A 26,308-nucleotide genomic window follows, 5' to 3' on the forward strand; every position below is an offset into this window, starting at 1 on the left:
TATTTATAATTATTCTGTTTGGGGGATACTTGAAACTTGTCATGGGCTGGGATTGTTATTATGATTTTGTTAAATCATTTCTGAACATGAGAAACGTGAACATTTCTCAGGTTTCCCCCCAGTGCTGTTGGTGAGGAGGGTGGGGTGGTCTGTGGCAAGTGGAGGGAAATCCAGAGCCTGTGCAGAGCCACTGAGACCTTGCAGCCTTGGAAGAGGGGAGGCCAAGAGTGGCAACAGCAGAACCAGACACACCTCAACATTTCAAGGCCATCAGGGTGTGGACTGGGCCTACTGGCTGTCAGCCACGACACTCTTCCTGCCTGTTTTTTGGTTTGTACTGTGTTTCCGAGTATGGAGTACAGAGACCCCAGGAAGTCAGACACCTGGCTGCAAAACAGTTGAGCCCATAGTGTAAATAATCTATTTTTTTGGCCTTTCTCCATGTGCGAATGGATGGGCGCGTGCAAGAATTGCATACCTCTGTGAACATGCACATGGGAAGGTTTCTGTCTTTCCTTCTGGGCAAATGGGGAGCAGGAATCAGAGTTTGCTCTCATTTTTATGTCTTTATTTTCAAATCCATTTCTAAATGGCTGCCTTTGACGGCACTCGGGGAGGCTGGTGCCCTCTTGAAGACAGCACATGTCATATTGTTTACCGCTCCATCTCCCGGCCACCGTTCAGTGGTTCATCTTAATTTGAACTTATTCCAGTGAAGGCATGGGGGTGGAGTGGGAGCAAAAATGGCTCTTCCTTATTCCAAGTGTCTTTGTGTCCCCCTGTTCCAGTGCGTTCTAGCTTTTAAAAGGGTTGGGGGGAGGGGTTGGGGTGGTGTAGCTTAGAAAATAAGGATTAATTATCTACTGTTTGATTCCAATTTTGTTTTGAAGAAATCCTTTAAAAAGGAAAATAAAAAATCAGGACCCAGGGGCAGGCAAACCCAGCTCACTCAGTATTTGTTGCCACAGAAGTATCATTCTTCACGTCTCTTTTTATTTTGTGTGTACAACTTCTTGACCGGATGTTTAATAAAAAGGAAGCAGAAGTTCATACCACCTCTGTATCACTCCAGCCATTTCTATATCAGTCATGTTGCAATGCTGAACCAAAGACAGTTATGTAAATGCAGGTTTTTGGTAAGAGGGAGAGATGAGAAGAGGCTTGGTACAGCCTCCTGAACCATCACAGCTACTTAGATCTAGCATACACACATACACTGACACACCAGCTGGGGGAATACAAGGTTTTGTCTCCTCCCTGCTGTGGACTGAATTATGCATGACCAAAATATGTAGGCATAAATTTTAGAAGGGCCACATTCCCTGAACATGTCATTATAACAGTCTGCCACTGCAGGGGCCCAGTTCCTGTTACCGTGTTTGGATTCCCGGCCTTCATACTCGCTTCCTACTGGATATAGCCCTCCAAAAATGTCTACCAGTTTAATTTAGTCCTAGTGTGAAACTGATTCACCTACAAAGAAACTCATAGCACTTCTCATATTATATAAAAGATCACAGAGAACCATGAAAGTGATGACTTTCTCTCACATTCCCAGAAAGGAGGCAGCAGGAACGTGAGGCACATGGCTAGAAACTAATAAAGGGGCTGACTGTATCATTTTGTGAACAAAGTACCCAAACTACCTTCCAGTGAGCAGATAGAACTGAAGTTTGTTACATATTAAACTTTCATTCTGACCACCTCAATAGAAGCCACTGTCCATCTTATGCTGAGGGCCTTTCCTCCTCCTTGTTTATGTCACTCTTCCAGCTTCTGCGATGGCTTGTGTGGGTACAAACCTTGACTATAGCAGACCAACTGCAGGATAGTGAGACTAGAACTCGCTCCCTTTCCCCCCAGCTCACATCCTAATTAAAGGAGGGAAAACACAGCCAAAGACTAGCTGGGAAACAGTTCCAAATATCACCCCATTCAGTGTGATCTGACATACCCCTTCCATTTGCTGCAGCTGATGGCCACGACAAACTCAAAGAGTACAAATTGTGTGTGTGTGTGTGTGATATTGTTCCTCTAACAGTTCTTGCATTTGATGGGCAAGGAACAGACTGCTATAGCTCATTAGGAGGACCACATCCACCGAACTCTGGAGGGAAATGTGCTGTCTTCCACAAGAGGCTAGGCTAAAGTCACATCCAGCAACAGCTTCTCACAGGTAACTTTTAGCAGTGAACTGGCCTGCCCCCAAGGCTATGCATAAACCATGTTTACGCCTATTCTTTGTCAGCCTACCCCCCTTCAAGCAGTATGCCAGGATGAGGAGGGCAGAAGCAATTTTAATCGTGCTTGTCTTGACTACAGGCTTTCAGACTTATTTCATGAACAAGCTCATCTCGGTTGACTGCCTTCTGGCACAGTTTGCTCAGTGTATTGTCCACCATCCATCATGAAGACTTGTTTCCCAAGGTGTTCTGCAGCTTGTTGAGGTAGCGAGAGTGCTCGTGTACAGCATCCACAAAGGCTCCCACGTGGTCTGGGCTCATGTCAGGGTAAAGGCCATGGCCCAGGTTGGCAATGTAACGCTGCGGGCCAAACCCATCGAGCATTTTCTTCACCAGCTCCCCAATCTTCTCCTGACAAAAGTGGCAAAGAATTAGTGTTAACAATGGAGCCACAGTAAGGTTAGTGACAACAGCTTCTTGAACTTTCAGCAACTAGGTCAGGCAGCCTCCACTTGCAATTAAAGAAGCTGCCAGTCTCCAACCATACAGGAAAGGATGGTCAGGCAGCTTTTCACCTTGCACTTGGTATCCTATTTAAGCTGGTTCCAAATGCCAGGTTTTCACATACAGGTGTACTCTATGAACTGAAAGCAAAAGCACTTGTGAAATACCACTCTCAGCTACCCCCTAAGGCTCCCCCCCAAACAAAACACCCCGGAATCCTGAGAAGTCAAGGGAACCTTGTGGACCAGTTTCCCAAGAGATGTGATGGGCTGCAGTAAAGAAAAGGAAACCTTGTTCTGTGGCACTTCCTCCTCTGGGGGAATGAAAGAGATTTCATCCAGCTCCCCCCGCTTACTGCAGCACTTGTGGAGAAAATGCCACAAGACACCACTGAATTCCCCCCCCCCCAGCAAAAGTTGCAGTGGTGGGGCTGGGACAAGGTGAGAGAAGAGCCACAAGTGCCTTATATTCTTAATTCATGATACAATCCATACTCTCCCTCTAAGACCTGAAGACCTTTTACCGGGAAGAGAGCCAGAAAAACATAAAATAGGCGAAGGTAATACAAGCAATCCATAGCAGAGGAAGGCGGCTTCTCCCCGTGGGCTGGGCCAGAGGTCTTAACCTCATGCAGTTATTCAAAAGTTCTGCTGGAGTCTTTACCCTTCACAGCTCTGTAGGGGAGACAGCTCACAGAATGCAACCAAGGGCTAAGAATCTACAGGCTTGTGGCCCCCTGCCCCCTCCACGAAGAGCCTGGCTCCTTACCTTTGGTGCGTAGAGGGCACATGGATCCAAGTTGCCTTGCAAAGTAATATTGTTTCCTGTCCTCTGACTGAACAGGGGGAAAAGCTGCATTAGTGACATGGAAGGGCATTTTAGGCACTCAAGCAAAAGAAACGTTTTATTGAATTCGATATTAGAAAACACTTTTTCACAGTCAGAGTGGTTCAAAGGTGGAATCAGCTGCCTAGGGAGGTGGTGAGCTCCCCTTCACTGACAGCTTTCAAGAAGAGGCTGGATGAATATTTGTCAGGGATGCTTTAGGCTGGTCCTGCATTGGGCAGGGGGTTGGACTAGATGGTCTGTATGTATGGCCCCTTCCAACTCTATGATTCTATGTCACAAAATGCTGAAGTCACTAGTCCAGATGGTTCCAAAACAGGAAGATAAATGGCTGTTAGCCACAACAGTTGAAAACAGTTAAATGCCCCTGCTTGCAGATATTAGAGCCAACAGCAAGGGAGGGTCATCTCTGTCATGCTCCACTTGGGACCTCTGCAGCTACATCTGGTTAACCCCTGCTCAAAAGCTTAACTATGTAAAACTGTTTCTGATCTGGCAGGGCAGAATTTAGCCAGTTCTTACTTGGTGTCCTGCCTAGTATGTACTTCTAAGTAGTTGAACAGAACTGGTCTCCCCTGGGCAGGGCAACGAGACGTTTTGCTGTTGTCATCCCTTATTCTAATTCAGCCTTCTGGGAAACCAGCCTGTTGTACAGAAAGTGCATGGGAGCAGGATTTGGGCCTTGGGCAGAAGAGCACCTAGCCTTGATAGCTGCTAGTTGCTTGCAGGCTTCACCTAATGTTCTCTCTCCACTCTTATTAACTAGTATTTCTCATCTGCCCCTTGCCCTCTCATTGGACTAATGATTCATGATGTTTCTCCAGCAGGCATTAGGAGAGGTTAGGAACAAATTACTGAGAAACTGAGTGGATATGATACTGAGGAAAATAAACACACAAAGGAAAGTGTTTCAGGAATGCTTTGTATCCTTCTACAGGCCCCAAGGGAAGACAGCTGATTTCTCATTACCGAGCTTCCTGGGGGCGAATGGTCCAGTCCAACCCAACCACTCCAAAGCCAGACTCTGCCAAGTCCTCCAGCGCATAATGTGCATCCTTGGCAAAGACAATCTAGAGAGGGGAGAAAAGGATAGCAAAGTTTGGGCCATGGCTGTGCCTATTTCATGATAGAGAATCTCATGTTCAGCACCCAAGAAAAGCTGAGCTCTACGATTTGTATACTTATTTGTATACTTGACACACATTTTGCATGTATCTGCTTATTTTACATAATTTCAGGGGGAGGAGCAAATAGATATATAGAGCTCCTGTGCCCAACCAATAAAATCTTACGATCATCCCCACCCCCCAATGTTACAACATACCATTCAACCCTATTTTGCTTGACATAAAGCCATAAACCTATTCCTGCCAACCAGTCTAGCTGCAGCTCTTAAAATAAAAAATAAAATAAAATAAAAACCCAGAGATCCTCAGTATAGCCAAATTCTGTATGGCATGGAAACATGGAACATACAGAGGTCTATTAAAGGAGATCACTCCAAACTCTATAGCTTTTGTCAATACTAGCATCACCCACCCAATACTATCACCACCTACCTGTAGATAACCCATCTATACCAAAGACCAAATTCTTTAACTAGAACAAGTTTACCTGTTTTCCATCCTTTATACAAATCATGTTTTTATTTTTTGTCAAGGAAAGAAAGGTTGGCACGTGGAGAACTGCGCGGGAGGGGGGGGGATATGCTTGAAAGGTGATTGACAACCAAAGGCCCGTGTTAAACATCAGTGTCAACAGTAGGTCCTCCCTGCAAGGCAGCTCTGGACCTCTGCACCCTGGCAAAACAAGGCAGCCAAGGCAGAGCCACCATCACCAGCTCCTTCTGTAGAGCTTTACCACAATGATATTCCAGTCACTGACAAATCCTACAGACACAAATGCGGAAAGTGCCAATTCCTCTGGCTCCAGGAAAAAGGGGAACTGCAACACCGGGGCCAGCACCTGTCTTTGCTTACTCCAGAGAGCTCATTCCTCTGTTCTCATGGAAGAAGCTCTGGGGACCAACACAAGAGCATTAAAACGCCTTGCTAAGCAGGGAGCTGTTGCAGCCAACAGGACTCTACCACCAGAATCTACCCCCGCCCCCAGTAGATTTGAATCCGCTCTAGTATAAAGCGGTCCCTTTCACAAAAACAGGTCTCTTGCAAGGAGGGAAGGGAACATCCAATTTTTATTACAGCCAGAGCTTTAACTTTCTGGGTTTGGCCGTTAGGATAGCTTTGCTGTCTTCTAGTGGTGAAACAGAGTACTGCAACTGTTTGCAACAAAAAATGTTTACCTTAAGGGCTCAGCCGCCTCAACCTGAAAGACGTTAACACAAAGACAGAAGAAAGGCAGAGGGCGCAGACAGTGGACAGACCAACATATACCAACAGTCTGGAAAACCCCACCCCCACTTCCCCTCTGGTTACCCCACAGCCATCTCTAAAGTCAGCTAACTTTGACTCAGACCCCGAAGTAGCAAAGGACTTGGGGCACAGCCCACGACCCTCCCATCTCTAGGACTACACCACCTCCAGTCAAGCTAGAACAACTATTCTCCCAGAAAGAGGCATGCTCCAGGATTACCAGCACTGGTTGGGTAAATGAGAGAACCACCCCTAGTGAATGGCTGTGTGCAAGGCAGGTAGCTCAACGATGACGGTTCTAAAGTTCACAGCTCAGTCTTAGGAAGCCCAGTGGCCTGTCTCATGGGCTCTCCACCGGTCTGTAACAGAGGACTTTATTTTCGGTAAGGAGTGTTTATCTCCTCAGTTCTCACAACAGGAGCCTAATAAAAGAAGCATGGTCCTAAGCAGAAGCTTTCTTCTGTTGCAAGCAAGGCTCCCTCTAAGCCGTGGAGTCTTGTGAGCAAAAATCCTACTTTGCGAGCTGCTGGCATTAAAGTTGTGAGCGAGCGATTTGGCTCCTGCAGAAATTAGTTTGCTCTGGAGCCATCCTTCCTGAGCTAAGACAAAAGTTTTTAAGCCGGAGGCTAAAAAACTGTGAGCTGGCTCACACTAACTCAGCTTAGAGGGAACATGGGTTGCAAGGACTAAGTATTACCTCTACAAAGTCAGCATTATCCAGCCTAGACTCGGTATGGATGAACTGAGTGGGCTCCAACAGTCACCCCTCTACATACCCACTGTGTGACATTTTGTACCAATGCAGAGTCAGTTCCGGACAGGCTGTCTTTACAACCTGCTAATGCCCAGAACCCAGCGAGAAACCTCAAGGAAACAGCCCTCTTACCATGGGCACTGCAGACCGGGCATCTTCCTGCAGCTTGCTCTTCACCCGCTTGGCAATGGACCGGATAAACGGGAGGGCAAACTCTGCAAACTGCTCTGGCCCCAAGTGCCCTGCATGTGACTCAAAAAGCTGGAGAGCCTGTCAAGAGAGAGAATTAAGGAATCAGTTCTTCACTTCCTGGCCAGCTTCTATAAATACCACAGAGCAGGCCAAACAAATCCAGAAAACAATCTAAAATTCCGTAATGGAAACAAGTTCTGCATTTTAAATAGCCTTAAGCTGCAGTTCCAAACACACACACCTGGAAATTCCATTGAAATCAGTGGAGTTTACTTCTGTACAAATATGAATAAGATAAAGCAGGCTGCATATTTTATTCATGTTTCCAATATATTTATTTATTTATTTATGGGATTTATATCCCGCCCCATCCCATGTTCAGCTCGGGGCGGCTTACAAAATTAAAATGTCAATACAAAACAACCGCATAATAAAAATATATCCAATATAAAATTTGGTGCTCAATTAATTTATATAAAAACCAAGATGGACGACGTCCCACACTGGCGGCCAAGTTCTTCACTGCAGGAGCACCAGGAAGAATATTTCTCAGCACTATTGGGCGACATCTACCTCATTCATGGGGTAGGTGGTTGGAATATCATTGATGGAACAGTGGCGGCGGCGGCTCCCCCTCAAAGGCCTGGCAGAAGAGCTCCATCTTACAGGCCCTGCGGAACTGCCCTAAGTCCCGCAGGGCCCGAGTCTCCTGGTTTGGGTCAGCTTCGTTTCTCGGGGGCCTGGTACCTCCAGGCGATGGAGGTTCCCCGATCTCAGTCCTCTTGGGGGAATGTACGGGGAGAGGCGGTCCCTTAGGTAGGCCGGACCCTGGCCATTCAGGGCTTTAAAGGTCAGCACCAGCACTTTGAAACGAATCCGGTATGCTATAGGCAGCCAGTGCAGCGCATGCAGCACTGGTCGGATGTGGTCTCGCCTGGAGAGGCCCATCAACAACCTCGCTGCCGCATTCTGCACTAGCTGCAGCTTCCAGATTTGCGACAAAGGCAGCCCCAAGTAGAGAGCGTTACAGTAGTCCAGCCTTGAGGTGACCGTCGCATGGATCACAGTGGCCAGAGGGAAAGAGCATGTTGCAATAATAGTCTTGTATTACATATTGTGCCATCAACCCAAGATTAATACCTTCAAAACTGAAGGAAATCTGGTTTCAGATTTTTACTTGTAGTTATACAGGCTTAAAACTTGCTCTTGACTTTTTGAAAGCTAGCAGACATTGTATTATAGGTTGCTTTCTATGAACAGGGTCACAATCATAAGACTTAAGATTTGTTGAAAGAAATCTTTACCAGCTTCATTTATCTTGGTTTCTTCAGTGCCTTGGCCACAACAGGTAAAGGTTACTGAAGATGTATTCCTGTTCAGTCTACCACAATGCTTACATGCTTGTGGCAAGAGTTTTCTAAAGGACTCACAGCTCCTCCCAAATAGGAAGTTAATGTTTTATCTTTTCCCTACTCACCTGAGCACCTGCAGCCACCTGTCCTACCAGGTAATCCACAATTACATCTGTCAATAGTGTGAGCAGACGGCGACTGGCTTCAGGATGCCGGTAGAGCCAGGCCTTAGCTTTGGCCATTGTATTGGAGCCACCGCCTTCAATCATGTAGGACATCAGGGTCCACTGAAGGGCAGATAATAGAAAGTGAAAGAAGAACATACAAGATTTCAATTCCCTCTCCCTCCATACCCATACCAGCCTCAATCTGGAAATATACCTTTCTTCAACCATTTGTGTGTTCAGTTTGGAACCAAGCACTGACCCTGCTGGATTCCGACAAACCAGAAACTGCCTTTGGCCTTAAACTGCTTTCCCACAACAAGGTTTACCCAATTTTCTCCCAACAAAATAACTGCTCAAGGGCTTATGCTCCTTCTCTTCAATAGTTCCCACTTTTGGTATTCAAATTCAATCAAACATTCGTCATTTTGACCTAATGAGGAAATAAGAAATTCCACTTCCCAATCTTAAACAACAGGTAGGAGGAGATGGTCAGCGCTGAGTACTGCTCTGCTCTTACTTTCCAGTATAAAATAATGGAAATGAAAGAGAACAAAGGGCCCAAGATAGTAATAGCCACCCACCAGTTCCACAAAGATCAATCAACCCATAAACACATCTGAGCAGCAAGGTAGGATATGAAGTCTGGGCCATATCAGTCTAGGAGAGACCAGGGGTGTTCAAATCTATAGGTGAAGAACACCTTTCTTTCTCTCTGCTATGTTGCAGTGATGAGTCCATAAAACCCAGAATCCACCTGGCCTCAGGCAGCAACACAGATGGACAGCATGCCACAATTACTTTCTGACAATACTTCAGTCTCCATCACCCCGTTGGCCTTAATAAGGTCTCTCAGAGTCCAACATCTGCAAAGTATCAGACTCACCGGTGCACCAGAAAACCCAATCAAGGGCACCTTCCCCTCCAGTTTATGCCGTGTCAGTGTGATGGCCTTGAAGACGTAGCCCAGTTCTGCTGCCACATCCACTTTCTGTCGGAGTTTCAGAAGGTCCTCCACCTCCTTCAATGGCTCGGGAAAGGTGGGTCCCTTGCCAGGCACCATCACCACCTCCATGCCCAGTGCCTGACAGGAAAACAGGATGCCGCTGACAACCCATACAGTGCCCAAGGAATCTATCTCTAGGGAACAACCAGGGCAGGGGCAAGTAGTACTATATGAGATACGCCTAGTTCCTGAGCATGTATTACCTGGGGGACCACCAAAATGTCAGAGAAGATTATGGCAGCATCTAGAGGAAAACGTCTCAGTGGCTGAAAGAAAGAACAGCAAAGAATATGTGACAATTTATTTTCAGTTTGCAATTGTAAATGCAATTGTAAATGCACAAGAAAAAAAGGAAATATGACTGCAGGGAGAGTATTTGAAAATCTAAAGGCAAGATCTGCAAGATCTCTGGATCCAAAGAGAAACATGAATGGAACAGTATTTGTGCTGAAGCAGAACAGCTGCCATTCTGTACCCCCCCCCATCTGAGCACACCTGAACACAAGTCAGCTTACTCCATCTGAACACACCTGAGCACATGAAACTGCCTTACACTGAATCAGATCATCAGTCCATCAAGGTGAGTATTGTCTACTCAAGACTGGCAGAAGCTCCTCAGGGTTTCAGGTGGAGATACTTCACATCGCCTGCTACCTGATCCTTTTAACTGGAGATGCCAGGGATTGAACCTGGGACCTTCTGCACACCAAGCAGATTTTCTACCACCGAGCCATGGCATCTCCTCTCCCTTTCTCCCCATTTGAAGTCAGTGAATGTGAATTGGGATAATGTAGCCTACCCACAGAGCCAGCCTGGCTTTTCAGCTTCGTGAGCACCAATGACACATTCTTCCCTCCTACAGGGCCTTAGAAGAACATATGCTTCACAAGAGAATCCTAATCCAACTCCACTGGCACAGAAACCCACATCTCCCCTGCCTTACCTCTACTATCTTGTTTTCAAAACATTCAGATTCAATCAAAGCTTCAATATTACACCCTAAAACTATGAAGTGGGTGCTATTCATTCAGAGAGAACTACACCTAGCCCTATAAGAGGGTAGGTGTACATTTCTACGCCACTTTCTAACAAAGTTTTGAAGTCAGCTTACAAAGTAATGAATACACTGTCTAAAAAATGGTAACAAAAATTAATCCACCCAATAAAACAGAAGTCAATTGTACAGCTACAACAGTCAAGATAGCAAGAAAAACTTGACAACTGCTTATTGCCAAGGACCTCAAAAACCCAAAACGTCTTTACCTGGTCCACAACTGCCCTCTCCTACATATGTAAAAAGCTCCTGTTGTATGGTGAAAGGACATCCCCTGGTGCCTCTCAAACTCTTGAAAACTGTCACAATATGAGGGTTGTGCAAACAAGCTGCCCTGAAGCCTGTGACCTCAAGGCACTGAGCAAACTGAGCTGAGGATGCATGCTTAACATCATGTATCCACTGACACAATCCACCACTCCTCAACATACATATGAACCTTGAAGGAATGGTACTCCTTGTAGCTTACACGGAGGAGAGGGAGTTGCCACCTGGGATCTCTGGCTGTGCCAAACCCTTGCCACTGTCCATGATCCAGTGAGGGAAGTTCAGATGTAGGGAGAGCCTGGCAAAAAAGCTTGACCTCCCAGCTAGATCAGATAGGTTTCAAGCCTCTTGGCTGGCCCAAAACCCACCCATCATCTCCTGATCCAGCAATCTACATCTCTTGCACTGCACCAGAGAGAGACACTTCCTTCTAGGAATGTGCTACTCTTTGATAGCAGGTGGGTGGGAATGGATTCCAATTCTCCTCCCCAAACAGTACAAAATTAGATGTCCTCATGATCACATTCTTTAACACGTGCACACAGTTAATTAAAGTTGAAAGTGTTATGAACACTGAAGGAAAATACCTGATCATGTGTAAAAAACTATGGTGGGGAAATTTTGACAAGGAATTGAAGAACAGAACTTTCCTTGATTTTGTTACATTTGGAAACTATAGCTAATCCTGCAGGACTGAAAGAGAAAACCAGATAGCTGTTTTCCAGGAAACACAGAAATGAGAGTACAGAATTATATAACAAAAATATGGAAGATACCCAGAAGCAGCTAAAAAAGCACAAATAAAAGTATTGTTTTAACAGAAAAAGGTGCTAAAGTTACAATAAAGACATGTTCAAATTAATTCACAAGCCATTCATTTTAGAAGTCATAAAGAATGTCAAACAGATAAGAAATATTGAACAAAATATTGAAAGGTAGCATACTGAAATGAGGGAAAGCAGAAGGAAATATTATATAAATAGAATTTGAAAGAAGTGGGGAGATAGCCAGCAGTGTTTTTCACACAAGAACAAAGAGCAGGGAATGTGAAAGCCACTAACAAAAGCTTCAGACAGAAAGGAAAAAACATCTGTGGAGAAAAAAAATCTTTGGGGAAAAGGTTAACAAATGTGTCTAAAATAGTAACTTTAACATTCAGAACTATATTGTGAAAGAACACATCAAAGCAGTTTGTACAGCTGAAAAAGGGAAGCTGAAGATATTAATGTCACATATACAGAAAAAACTACAATAAAAATGGATTGGAAACAGCAGAAATAGAGAGAACATCCAATTAAGCATCAAAGTACAGCAGAGGAAACATTATTTTAAAATGTGATTTGTTATGGAAAAACAAGCTGGACAGGTGCATGTTCAAAGGGAATGAATAAAAAGGCCCTGACCTGGATAGGCCAGGCAAGCTCGATCTCGTCAGATCTTGGAAGCTAAGCAGCCCTGGCTAGTATTTGGATGGGAGACCTTCAAGAAATAGCAGGGTCATGACACAGAGGCAGGTGATGGCAAGCCACCTCTGAACGTCCCTTGCCTTCAAGCCCCACTAGGGGTCGACAGAAGTCAGCTTGACTTGATGGCAAAAAAATTTTTTTAAGGGAATAAATAAAAAGGAAAGAAACAGTAAGGTTAGCACTTGAGAGTATGCTCTAGCAACACAACACATGATCAGTTTTGAAATAAGCAGTTAGATACATAAGTATTAATACTGCTCAGCCAAACATTTCATGTGCCTAATGGAAAGGGAAGTGTTCCATTATTAGACTGTCTAACATTCCTATCAAATCTCTTGACTGGTTTGACATCCTCTTTCACAACACTTCCTAGATAATATTTGTAACTCTACCAGTGCATTTTTATATTAATCAGTTGCAGCTAACCTATGGACCACACTACACGATTCATTTTTTAAATGAGTTGAGTCCAGATTTGTTTTCCCCTCAATCATAGGAATGTTATTTTAAAAGCCGGCGGGGGCTCAATTCAGCTTGGGATGGCAACATAGGGGCTCCTGCCTTCCCCTGAGCCATTTTGCCAAGCCAAAGGAGCCCCCAGGGAAGGAGCAGCACATGCATAGAATACTGCATGCACAGCTCCAAAATGGAGAAAGTGACTCCCTCAGGCCACTTCAGCTCAGGAAAATGGGGGGAGGCAGAAGCCCCTCCCCCCGACACTGCAGCCCTGAGCCGAATCAGCCCCCTGCAGACTTTTAAAAGGACATTCGCCGCAGCTGCTGTTTGACTGTGAGGAAAGTGAGTTGGGTCTAGGAGACCTATTAAAAATGTATTGTGTAGTTTAGCCCTAAGAAGTCCATAGGACAGGAGGTTTACACCTTCAGGGAAAAGTGGCTCAAACCTATTTCCTAAAGAACAGTCTGTGCGAGGTTCCAAGCAATGGTTGGCATAGCTATAAACTGAACAGGCAAAGTTTATAAATGGAATGCCTATTATTTGACTGTGATCCAATACTGTCAAATCTCTCCCTATAATAATTGAGTTTTGGTCCCACAACATTCGATGAGCGGCAACAGTGTTTGGCCGCAACAACTACCAGTCAGAAGACACTGGCTGGGTTGGCTGGCTGCTTTGCAAAGTCCCGCCCATGTCAGCCCCAGCCACTGTCTTTGGCTTAATCTGTTCTGGTCCTCGGACAGGACATGACCATCTGCGGGGAGCACCCCGGAGGCCGCGGGGAGACATTTAAATGTCTCCCCGGGGCTTCTCTGGCTGGGCTGCTTCACCACAGAGTTCCTGTTTCACTCACCCCGTTTTGCCGCTGCCATAGCCTCCAGCAGTCCTGCTGGTACGTCGCGTGCGGCTGCCCCTGGTCTTACTAGGCCTTGGGGCATCCCGGCCTGCTTCGCTGTGAGGGGGGAGGGCAGCAACGGGCCCCACCGCGCCACTTCTCCTGCACGCCCGGCTTCAGAGCCTTCTGGGGGGAGCAGACGAGGGGTAGCGGCGGCAGCGCTGAGCCGGCTGCCGCGGGCCTATTTATGCCGCTCCACCCCCCCATCTTCACAAGCTTTTGGGGGGAGCAGGCGAGGAGCGGCGGCGCTGAGTTGGCTGCCATGGGCCCATTTTCACCGCTCCACCCCTTCCCAACTTCAGAGCTTTCCGGGGGGAGCAGGCGAGGGGCAGCGGCAGCACTGAGCCGCCCGCCACGGGCCCATTTTCACCACTCCACCTTCACAAGCTTTCGAGGGGAGCAGGCGAGGGGCAGTGGTGGTGCTGAGCCAGCTGCCGCCGGCCCGTTTTCGCCACTCCACCCCCCCCCCAACTTCAGAGCCTTCCAGGGGGAGCAGGTGGGGGGCAGCGGCGGCAGCGGCGTCACTGCTACCCCCCCTTCTTCGCTCTCTTCCTTTCTCCCTATCTCCCTTCATTCTTTCCCTCTCTCACTCTTCCTCCCTTCCTCCCCATCGCTTTGACTTCTTCCCCCCCTTCATCCTCCCTCCCTCCATCTCTGCCTGTCTGTTTGTCTTTCTGACTGTCTGTCTCTGTCTCCACCCTCCCCCTTGCTTCCTTCCTTCCTTCCTTCCATCCTTCCTCTCTCTCTCCCAACCCCTCTATCTCTTTATCTATCTTTCTTTCTACCACCCACCCAACCTTTCTAGGGCCCGTTGTCTTCATCCACAACGAGCTTTGCTCCCTAGTATTGCCCCAGTAGATGCCATGCTCCAGAAGCCTTTATTTGTCAACCTCAGTCTGTCTTCCTCAGGCTCATGACCAGCCAATCTTTTGCCAAACTTGCATCTTGCAAGACCATATTTGCAGAATAAACAGAGGCAAACTGACAAAATAGTAGGTAGAGGCAAGGTGCTCAGCTTAACCAAATTATAGCCAGGATGACACCATGCCTGCAAGGTGTGCCACCACCTCAGGGAGAAGGTCCTTGGCACAACTGAATTGAAGAGAGAAGACGGACTCAGGGCCAAACCAGAGGTGCATTGGGAATTATGTGCTTGTAGCCCTTCAGCACCTTTTAAACATTCATTCTCAAGTATGCAATTTAGATCATGAGGTGACTTAAGCCTTCCCCAAGCACTGTATTCCTGGCCTGAAATGGTCTCAGGGGATCAGGCAAAAAGCAAAGAATGGTATTAGAACAGTTCACAGATCTGAAAAATAAAAGTAGTGCTTTAATATACTAAATGCTACTTTTACAGCCCCGAGGGCATAAAGGCAGCCTTTTCTTTTTAAAATGAATGCAATGGATCACGTCGTAGACTGGGTGGCTTCACTGGCACTGGACCCCTCTGCATGGAATGCACAAAAATACTGTTTCCTGTACAGTGGCATAGGATGGCCTTATAGTTTTATCACACAATTCAGATACACAAAATAATGCCAAAAGCAGACTTTCATGCGGCTTGCTGCTACTTCTTACAATAATGGGAAAAAGAATAGCAGCAATGTATACTTTTGATAAAGCCTGGTAAAATCTCAAGCCAGAAATCCTGAGACTTATGGGTGGGGGTGGAGAGGAAGGCTGAAAGGACAGGACCTGCACCTCTTTCACATTTTGTTGCAGATCACCTCATTGCATATATAATGCAAATGTCAACACTGATATGTTCTTACGAACAGAATTGGGTTTTCATTGTGGCAGAATTTTTGCCAACCTTGATGCAGGTATAATCAGCTCCAGTCAAGGGCTGATAGTAAGAATAATCCTTGTTTTAGTACAAGAGACTCTTTCTAGCAGGCCAAGGAAGTCTCCCTCCAGCAGTTCCACATACCTGCAAGGTAAGTTCACAACAGGCCTCTGGTGAACGACACGTAGCAAAGAAATCCTGAGCTGCTCGGGTTTCACGAAACTCTGCAAAAAGGTCAGAAAATTACTGGGAAGAAGATGTTCTTCAGAGGGCATGAAATCCCTATGGAGCCTAGCCTAGAAGAACTGGACCTAGGAAACAAAAAAAGCTAACCATATTAGTTAGAGAGATTTTGCAAGGAAAATTTCCAAGACACAGGACAGAAACTGTCAATTCAGTCAAAGTTGGTTTCTCCCACGCTCATTTTAAGGGCGACCACTAAAACTGGACTACTCAGTTCTGGAATCCTCCAGAGGTTTTGCCCTTGACAATATCCTTTTCTCAGACAAATTTATTTTATTAGATTTATATACCGCCCTCCCCAAATGGGCTCAGGGCGGTGTACAAGAGTTAAATAATACAAAATAGTATTAAAACAACAATTTACACATAAAATACCATGTAAACATAGAGGTAATCAGATGACCAATCAAGATCAGGTCACCAGTGGACAATTGCCTAGAAAAGCTGGGCCAGAGAAACTAGGGCCAGAGAAGCTGGGGGGGGGACGGGACGTCCGCTGCCTCAATCAAATGCCCAGTGGAAGAGCTCCGTCTTTCCCTGATCTCATATGGAAGCTCATTCCACCAGGCAGGGACCAGGGCCGAGAAAGCCCTGGCCCTGGTCAAGGCTAGTCCGACGTCCCTGGGGCTGAGGACCACTAACAGATGTTGATTTACAGACCTCAGTGACCTCTGGGGCTCATATGGGGAGAGACAATCTCAAAGGTACGCTGGCCCCTGGCCATATAGGGCTTTAAAGGTAAGCACCAGCACCTGGAAACGGATCTGGACTTCAATAGGCAGCCAGTGCAGTTCACACAGCACCAGTTGAGATATGAGCCCACACAGGCGTTGCCATCAACACCCTTGCTGCCGCATTCTGCACTAGCTGCAGCTTCTGGAACAGAGTCAAGGGCAGCCCCATGTAGAGAGAGTTACAATAATCCAATCTGGAAGTGACCACTGCATGGGTCACTGTAGCGAAGTCTCGGGGAGCAAGATATGAGGCTAACTGTCTGATCTGCCTCAGATAGAAAAAGGCAGACCCGGCAGTGGTGGTGACCTGGGTCTCCATGGAAAGGGAGGCATTCAGGAACACCCCCAGACTTTTCACGCTCAACGTAGGCACCAATGGAACCCCATCGAAGGAGCCTGATCCCCTTACCCAATCCCCTTACCCAATCCCCCGCGACTCAGGTACAGGACCTCCATCTTAGATGGATTTAGCTTCAGTTGGCTCTGTCGTAACCATCCAGCTACAGCCTGTAACACCTCGTCAAGATGTCCTGGGGCCGTGTCCAGGCAGCTGTCCATCAGTAGATAGAGCTGGGTGTCATCCGCATACTGGTGACAACCCAGCCCATATCTCTGGATAATCTGGGTGAGGGGGTGCATATAGATATTAAACAGCATGGGGGAGAGAATCACTCCCTGCAGAACACCACATGCTAGTGGTGCCGCTGGGATAACTTCCCCCCAAGAGCCACCCTCTGTCCCCGACCCTGAAGGAAGGAGGCTGGCCATTGCAAGGCAAGCCCCCGTATCCCGGTGTTGGTGAGGTATTTGCCCTCCCCGATAACAGTAATTCTCCCTCCTTAACAATACTAATAATTAACTTCCTAACTAATATCTTAGTTACAACTTCAATCTCCAATCAATTCATCAATAACTAAAGATTAATCAATTAATTCATCAGTCAAATTAGCAGAGGAAATCAAAATTAAGTAAATCTACCCCCATTCTCTCCCACCCCACTAACTGAAAGCTACCTAATAAATTGATCAACATAAAACCCAATAATCAATTTATACTGAAACCTAAGACTAATTGATTATTAATTGGAAAAAATACCAATCAAATTTGCAGGAAATTGGTGTAACAGGCAAAATGGGTAATACTCAAAGGACCTCGTCTCACAGGAGCACAAACTTGCTTCTCTTCCAAGGTAATGTACCTCAAATAGGGTGGGTATTCCTTAACAGGCAAAATTCCATTTTGGCAATGTTCCTCACTTACCTGGGAGATATCTTCCTGCCTGTCTCATGCACCAAACTGGGGTGTATTCAGTCTCTTCTCCTTGTGCTGCTCGAAGGAATGTATCATTCTTCAGCAGAGGGAATCCTGTGGGACTAATTAAGGAAAACAGAAGAGTTAGCCTGAAAACTGTCTCCACTTCTCACTCTGTTGTGTATCCTCAGGCCCGCTGTGGATGATGAAACAGTCATCTGCAGTTTTTTGCTCAATTGCGTAGATCATAACCTTACATTTCCCTGCTTCCCAAATACTAAGCAAGATGGTCCACATTCATGAATTTAAAAACCACTTCCCAACATTATAAACATGCCTATGATGGCAAGTCAGTACTACTGGGGCAATCAAATGCTTCTCGTATCCATTTTCTAATAACACTAAAGATGCCAGTGCTCAGTTCCACCTGGATGTTAAGGCTGTGTTTCTGGTTTCACAATGAGGAAGGAAATACAAGCATTTAGAGGTATGCTATGAGCCTTCCCTCAAATTAAAGTCTTTTCTCATCTTCTGACTGTAAGCTGTGCATCAGCCACTAAGATCACACATGCAGGTGTCCCACAGCTCTGTTCCAGCTCTGGCCCTGCATGCATGAATGTATTATGAGCACCTTCTGGAGCAAGCAGTCTCTTCAACTGATGAAGCATTCTCTTCTAAACTTATGAGAAAAAAAGGGAGTGACAAGCAATGTTCCCTCTAAGCTGTAGAGTCTTGTAAGCAAAAATTCTACATTGTGAGCTACAGGCATTAAAGTTGTGAGTGAGCGATTTGGGTGCTGCATGAATTAGTTTGCTCTGGAGCCCTCCTTCCCGAGCTAAGAGAAAAATGTGCGAGCTGGAGGCTAAAAAACTGTGAGCTAGTTCACACTAACTCAGCTTAGAGGGAACACTGGTGACAAGTGGCTTGGCCAGAACAATGCGACAGAACCAGAACCTGGAAAAATATGTAATTTACTGATTATTTCCTTTCTCACACCTGCATTTCCCTGATCTTTCCTGAAACACACAGTTGCAGCAACTGGGATAGCATAGACCTCTTTGCTTCCTCATACAAGCTTTTACTGTACTTAGTGTGAATGATAAAGGCTCCAAATACCTCACTCCAGCCCACAGAAGAGCTGCTGATTACATTATCAGTGGCAGGCAGGACCAACTGAGGACAAGGGGCATGGGCACAGCAGAGGCACTAGTTTCTAGTATGACCACAGCTCTCTCTGACAGACTGCGCACAAACATTGCACCACCTTATTTTGAGGTAATTATAAGCAGGCCAGCAAGAGGTGGCAGTTATTTATTAAGCATTATTCATAAATATGTGTGAATGGAGAGATCCTTCCACTGTTCTTCCACTACCCTCAACAGAATCATGAAAGAGCAGCTAAATGTATTGATGTGAGATGCATCAAGCAATCTGATGGAAGTGTCAGGTAGGCCAGAAACAGCAATAATCCTTTGCACAACATAGAAAATATTTTGCCTTCTACAGCTTCATCCCAACCCAATTTTCCTTCACTCAGCTATTGTGTGATTACAGCAGGCCAGCCTTCATGAAAGCACCTTTCTTCATCAATGAAGAAAACTGCACAGAATGAGCCCCATATTCTATCTTGTTGCTTTAGAGTGATTGAAAGCATCTATTTTACACAGCCTTGTTTTCCCTCACAGCAATCTTGTTTACTAAACAATGAACAAACTTTTTATTCTATGACACTAAATGGGTCCCTCGGCCACCACAAGAAGCCCAACAGAGGTGTTGCACTACGCCGGTTTTGCTACAGCACCTGAAGAAGACAGCAAACTGGAGGGAGGGGAAAGTAAAATGCTGAGAGCCATCCCAGTCTCTGACTTTTCTCTCCAACATAACCTGCTCTTTACCAGCATGTGTTAGTAGTAAGAAAAGGCAACATGAAGCAGGACAAAACTGTCCTCCATCAGTGCCCGTCTCTGGTACTTGTTGCAAAACAGAGGGCACAGCAAGGAGGAGCCTCTTCACACACTAACAAGGTAAACATTTCCCCCAAGTATTAAAACACCAGGACTGTAGAGTTAAGATTTCTTGGTAGGATTAACATTTTATTTATTTGCATTGCACCTTTGCACCCTGACCCCCTTCTTTGCAACACCCCTTCCACCTTCTGACTAGGATCTCCATTTCTACTTGTATCTGACGAAGGGAGGTTTGACTCTCGAAAGCCCATATCCAGAAAATCTTGTTGGTCCCTAAGGTGCTACTGGACTCGAATCTAGCTCTTCTGCTGCAGCCCAATACGGCTCTACACCTGAAACATTCCTCTCCCCGTTCCGATAGGTCTCCTGTGTCTTCAACAGCTGAAACACCGATCCAGGTGGGCAGCCGTGTTGGTGTGAACCAGCTGAACACAGTTCGAGTCCAGTGGCGCCTTTGAGACCAACAAAGATTTATTCAAGGTATAAGCTTTCGTGTGCACGCATCTGAAGACGTGTGCGTGCAGTGCACACGAAAGCTGATACCCAGAATAAAACTTTGTTGGTCTCAAAGGCGCCACCGGACTCGAACTGTGTTCGGCAGACTTTCAACAGGTTAATCTCTCCATCAGTACAAAAAAAAAACAACAACAACCACCCGCGGACGAATTTCTACTTTCCTGCAGCTATGAAAAATGTTGAAGGGGAAGGAAAAAGTGGGAGCTCCATTCCAAACTGCCCGCCGCCGCCATACTATATTCATGTTCCAGCGAATGAACCTCTCCATCCCATGCCGCACCCCTAAACCAATGAGTCCACTCCTTGCCCGGAAAGCTGACCGCGTTCTTCCCGTGCTGCCCGAGGAGCCCCAGGAGTGCTGCCACAGCTGCTACTCACACGATCGCCCCATTCTGTTCCATCCTCTTGGTTCTCTCGCCGCCACTGCGGCTGCCTGAACCGGCCTCTCCTCCCTGCCCCTCCATAGAGGAGAAAACCGCTTCCCCCCTTCCTCTCGACTTCCGGATTCCTACCCAGTTGGCCCGACCAATTGGTGCCCGCGGTATCCGCCCCCTGCTGCCTCGTTTAGCAGACAAGAATTACCGTAACGCTCGCTGTAGCAGGTCTCTATGAAAAAAGGGGGAAACCCCGACCAGCGTCATGATTGAGGATCAACTGAAAAGTCACACAATGTGTGAGAGACGTGAAGCTGCACACCAAGCCCCCAACAATTCATGGTTTCCAGCAATGAGGCTGGAAAATAAAGGAGACCGGCTCAGATCATACCTGAGACGCCAGACTAAGAATGCATCCAACTCTTGGGGGATCAAGGGCCACCTCGGCAGAAGAGAATGGGCAGTTCCAATGGTGAGGGAACAGAGGAGTCCTTGAAGGGTAGCTACTGGGAAACAGCAGTAGTGGAAGGTGACACTGGCGGAGGATCTTTCATAAACAAGGGAAGTGACACTATAGCTAACCCTGGTTGGTCACAGCTTCATTCTCTGGATTTAAGTCTCCATGGATTTGACCACTCTGAAAATATATCGATGTATTGATTTTCCCGTTGGGGAAATGTACCATGTAGCTAATCAGTACAAATAGAGACACCAATGTGGTAAAGAACAGCTGCCCATGGCCATTTCAAGTCTGGGAAACATTAGGGAAGATCAAAGCTCCCTTTCCCCTCAGGCGGTGGTCCCAACTCGATCTGGGCCCATGAAACATCAGAACTCCCAAAGATGTCTCTTCAGCCAACCTGAGGATCCCAAGGAAAACATAACATATAGTTAGGCCCTTAGTCCATATGCTAAACTGCGCTGCCAGCTTTTTTTGCTGTGTAACATTATGGCAGTGGGCTGAGGGTGCCCAGGGCACTCAATCCTACTTCTCCCCTGGCATGCCCCTAGCACTGCCCATTTCTGGCCACTCCGCTGGTACAGCCAAACCAGTGCTGGATTTACACCAGCAAGCCAGTGGGGTGCTATGTCAGTTCATCTTTGTTGACACATGCTGGCATATTTCTGCATTACTCTGGCATAGGGACTAGATAATTTGGGATAGCATTAGGATTGCAGCTTTACAAGGACATTGTGCTGTGATCCATCACTCCCAGTGTCCAGAATCTGAAGAAGATGTCTTGAAGTGTAAACTTGGCCTTTTGAGAACAGGCTCCGCAACAATGCGACATCCTTCCGCAGTGCTGGGCATGTCTGAGTTCATAATTCCAAGGCATTCTCATAACAAAGATGGAATACTAAAATAGCCAGCAAATATTACTTTTTATCTTACACATTCCAGAAACCTGTTAAAAGCCCTTGGACATGGTCCAGACTTAAATTGAGTCAGAACATGTGTCCAGGTCCATGAGCTTTGCCTTTCAGATCTTTAATAGGAGATACTAAGATCTGAATTTGTGGACTTACAGCACTACAGCATCTGGCTTGCTGTAATTTAAGAAGCTATCCTAAGAAGGACTACCCAGAAGTAAGTCCCATGTTATTTACTGGAGCTTACTTCCAGGAAGGTGTTGTTAGCTTTGCAATCTTAGTCTCTAGATGCTAAAGATTAACATCCTTGGAGAGGGCTGTGGCTCAGTGGTAGAGCATTTGTTTGGTATGCAGAAGGTCCCAGGTTCAATCCCCACCACCTCCAGTTAAAGAGACCAGGTACTAGGTGATGTGAAAGAAATCTGCCAAGACCCTGGAGAACCAATGCCACTCTGATCTTGATGGACCAAAAAAGTCTGATTCAGTATAAGGCAGCTTCACAAATTCATTAATCTCTTGTTGCAGTGAACAGTTTGTTTCAAAGATGTAGGAAGCTCTTCCTAATGAACACATCATGGCCATTTAGATTGCCTTGCTCAATAACAACAATATCTTCAAGTTGCTGATCCTCCAGCTAGTAGAAATATGAAACAGAGGCACAGTCACTACTACCATTTGGCAACGCCTCCCCCTGTTTTTATCTAGAGGATACCAGGTTGCACTGTGGTTAAAACCATTTTTATCTGAAGGCAGGAAGAGGACAATGTCTGTATCCATGGTGGTGGGGGGGGTGCTTTTATCACATAGGGAGGGAGAGGAGAGCTCCAGGTTCTTATCAGCCTAGTACAGGGAATGGTCTTTATCTACTAAAACATCACTTACTTTACGTGCCTACAAGTAGAGTCCAAGGAACCAAACATGGTACAGAAGTGTATACTGAACCTATAATGTAAATTTTCACATTCAGCATAGAAGCAAATTAATTTTTGATATAAAATAAATGGAATAGAATGAATTTCTTAAAGGAGCTCATTACAAGAGTGCCCACTGATGTGATCAGGTGAACATTTTGTTCAAAATTGCTTTTAAAGTAGTACACTATTTTATTTTTAGATGAAGTAAACTTTCAATGCAATTGAATGCAATGCAATTGAAAGAGTTGCACCCTTCTAAGACTATTGATTTAAATGGATTTAGAAGGATGTTGTAACTCTGTTTAGGATTGCACTGCTGAATTGGGACCAAGGAGAGCCCTGAAGGCATGCAACTTCTAAGTTAATTCAAGGAAACCACTGACAATTTTATTGCAGCAAGGAGATCCTACATAAAGGGTATGCTGGTAAATCATCTCTTGGTGTGCCACATTTTTCTCAGGAGACTTCTTGGAAATCTAGGCAAGAGGTAGATTTGGAATGGTTCTCAGTAAACTTTTCTATTTTGCAGGACTCTGCATTTGAGAATTGTTCCCAATCAGCTTAAGATGCAGTGGCCAGTGCCTTGACCATCACACCAGTGGCCCATTTCCTTCATAATCCAATGTGGATTATGCACCTGCATATCTGTGTCTTCACAATATTGTATTATTTGCTAAAGGTCCTAAACAGAGAGTCATCCAAGAAAGATACTTCCCATCACTGCTCCGCTTGATGGAGAGAAGAAGCGGAGAGTTGGCACTGTGTTATGCAGCCACCCACCACTAGATCAGAGATGTGATGAGCATGGTGAGTCCCACCACTCCTTTAAGGTCACAGTAGGAGAGCTTTACAAGCAGACTGCATCTCCAGTTAAACAGTCTGACATAACAGGGTTCAAAGACTTCAGGAAGATGCAGCCAGGGCAAGATTCCATCATCACTCAATTCCTAGTTATTATACTGGACCCAGCATTACTACTGAAGAAACAAGCCAATGCAGCTGTGAAAAAAGTGCTCTATCAGCTTGGCCCTCTACCTTGACTCAGCCAATCTGGCTACATGGATACATTACCCCAAGGCTAGACTACTGCAGTCAACATGCGTTCCCTTTGAAGTCACTATGGAGACCCCAGCTGGTACAGAATGTGGCAGCCCAATTGCTAGTGGGTGCCAGGCAGAATGTGCATGCCACACCCATACTCAAGAGTCCCCTCTAAACTGTGCTAGGGGGCGCTGGTGCACAAAAGTTTAGCTGGCAGCTCAGGGATTTTAGCTTAAGATGACAAGTAAAATGAGAAGGCTTTTTTCCCTCCATTGGAAACAATGGAGGATGGGGCACCTCCTTCTGGGGCCCATAGAATTGGACCCCCTGGCCCAATCTTTCTGAAACTTGGGGAGGGAGTTGAGGAGAGGCACCAGCAGGTATGCTGCAAATCCGGTGCCTCTACCTCAAAAGCAGCACCCCCAGAGCCCCAGATAACACCAGATCAATTCTCCATTATAGCCTATGGGGCCCATTGACTATAATGATCCCCACAGGCTATAATGAAGCCGGAAAAAATAGATTTTTTTGTGCTCACCCCTGGGATATAAATATTTGAATAAATAAGTAGTTTAGGCAGGTCAATAATATTTAAGCAACTTCCTGTTTGTCAGGTTAGGTAGGGTTCTGACAGTGATTGTTCCACCTCTGTTGTACTTGACCTGTGATTTGTCATATTTCACTAAAAAAAAAACACAAATAGACTGAAAGAGTGCCCCCCCCCCAAAGTGCTGGTATGTTTTCTAAGGATCAGCACACCCTAACAGTCCGAGGCCAGGTCTGCCAATACAGTGGAAAGGGGAGGGTAGACCTGTTCTCCAGAGGCCTGGTTTACCCCCATAGAGGACAACTTTTTCCATAATGAAATTTGACCTTATTCTGTTTTCTCTTATAATGTTTAAATTATTTTTAAAATATAATTTAAATATAGTTTAAAATAATTCATTCTGAGATTTTTACAAGATTATGGAAATAATCTAAAAAACTATTTTATGCAATAGTCAAATGTAGACTTGCTCACAACTTTAATGCTACTAGCTTTTTTTGCTCACTCACAACACTGTGGAGCTTAGAGTGAAAATTGCTCTCGTAGTCACTCCACTGGAGTCTGACTGAATGCCTGATCAGTTGCCAATCCGAGTTCAAGGTACTGGTCATCACCTATTAGGTCCTTCATGGCCTAGGACCCATCTACCTGCAGGGCTGCCTCTCCTATTATACTGTGCCATGGCAACTTTGATCATCAGAGTAAAGCCTCCTGAAGGTTCCTCCCTGCAAATTGGTAAAGCCGACCACTGCCCACTCCCGTGCATTCTCTGTGGTGGCTCCCACTTTGTGGAACAGCCTGTGTGGGGAGTTCAGGAAGGCTCCCACAGTACTATCATTCTGCAAAATGTCAAAACAGAAATGTCCAAGGCGGCATTCTTGTAGTGGAATTAGAAATGTGGTGAGACTGAACTGTCCAGAAGGGCACTTTCATATGGGAGTGGGTTCTGCATTGCCTTATACCTTTGTAATCCCTCCACACAGGTTGCATTGGTGGCATTATGTTGTCCTGGACAGTGTGCGTTCTCATTGTCATTTAATTTGGTATTCCTAATCATATTGTGTTGTTAATTGGATGTTCACGTTCCTGGGATCCCAGATCCCCGCAGACTGTGACAGCAGCCATGAAATTAAAAGACGCCTGCTCCTTGGGAGGAAAGCGATGGCGAACCTCAACAGCATGATAAAAAGTAGAGACATCACCCTGCCAACAAAAGTCCGCATGGTCAAAGCAATGGTATTTCCAGTAGTCATGTATGGCTGCGAGAGTTGGACTATAAGGAAGGCCGAGCGCCGAAGAATAGATTCTTTTGAACTGTGGTGCTGGAGAAGACTCTTGAGAGTCCCTTGGACTGCAAGAAGATCAAATCAGTCAATCCTAAAAGAAATCAACCCTGACTGTTCCCTGGAAGGCCAGATCCTGAAGTTGAAGCTCAAATACTTTGGCCAACAAATGAGAAGGGAGCACTCCCTGGAGAAGACCCTGATGCTGGGAAAGATTGAAGGTCAAAGAAGACGGGGAGGGCAAAGGATGAGATGGTTAGACAGTGTCATAGATGCAACGAACATGAAATTGAGCCAACTTCGGAGGACTGCGGAAGACAGGAGGGCCTGGCGGGAGATGGTCGCGAAGAGTCGGACTCGACTGTGCGACTGAACAACAACAATACCGTATAATTTCTTTTATCTTCCTTTATACTGTAATCCACCATGAGTTTTCGCGGCAAAAGGGGGACTATAAATAAACGGAATGAATAAAATAGGCATTTCGAACTATTAGGGATCATCTAGCCATCCTATTTTGAAAAATCCGAGCGTCGTTTACAGAAATTAACAAATCTCTCAAGAAGGGGGTGCACTGAAATGCTGCCGGTGAGACTGCAGGATGAGCCTCCTTGGCACCTGAAGAGCTAAACCTCCGTCGCTGCTCTGCGGTCAGAGTCCGTGTGCTCAATCTGTTTCCAAGCTGCACAACCCTCTCGCAAGCGACGGTTTATCGCCAGCCTCGTTTCTTCTTCCGCCGATAGGTGTTGCTTTACGGCCGGCTAGGGAGG

The 26,308-nt window shown here is 45.9% G+C and overlaps 1 protein-coding gene across 1 annotated transcript; it reads right to left on the minus strand.

Moving 5' to 3' along the window:
* Window positions 1-1,585: 1,585 nt before the first annotated feature.
* UROD (uroporphyrinogen decarboxylase) lies at window positions 1,586-20,518 on the minus strand. The gene is made up of 10 exons (XM_015408272.1): window positions 20,387-20,518; window positions 17,535-17,647; window positions 15,442-15,521; window positions 9,577-9,639; window positions 9,254-9,451; window positions 8,329-8,490; window positions 6,792-6,929; window positions 4,503-4,603; window positions 3,456-3,522; window positions 1,586-2,594 (listed from the first exon to the last, which is right to left on the minus strand). The coding sequence occupies exons 1-10, from the start codon at window positions 20,470-20,472 to the stop codon at window positions 2,406-2,408; spliced, it is 1,197 nt and encodes a 398-aa protein (XP_015263758.1). The 5' UTR covers window positions 20,473-20,518; the 3' UTR covers window positions 1,586-2,405.
* Between the last annotated feature and the right edge of the window lie 5,790 nt (window positions 20,519-26,308).

The sequence above is a fragment of the Gekko japonicus genome, unplaced genomic scaffold, assembly GCF_001447785.1.
Source record: "Gekko japonicus isolate JY-2015 unplaced genomic scaffold, Gekko_japonicus_V1.1 scaffold258, whole genome shotgun sequence".
Taxonomy (NCBI): Eukaryota; Metazoa; Chordata; class Lepidosauria; order Squamata; family Gekkonidae; genus Gekko; species Gekko japonicus.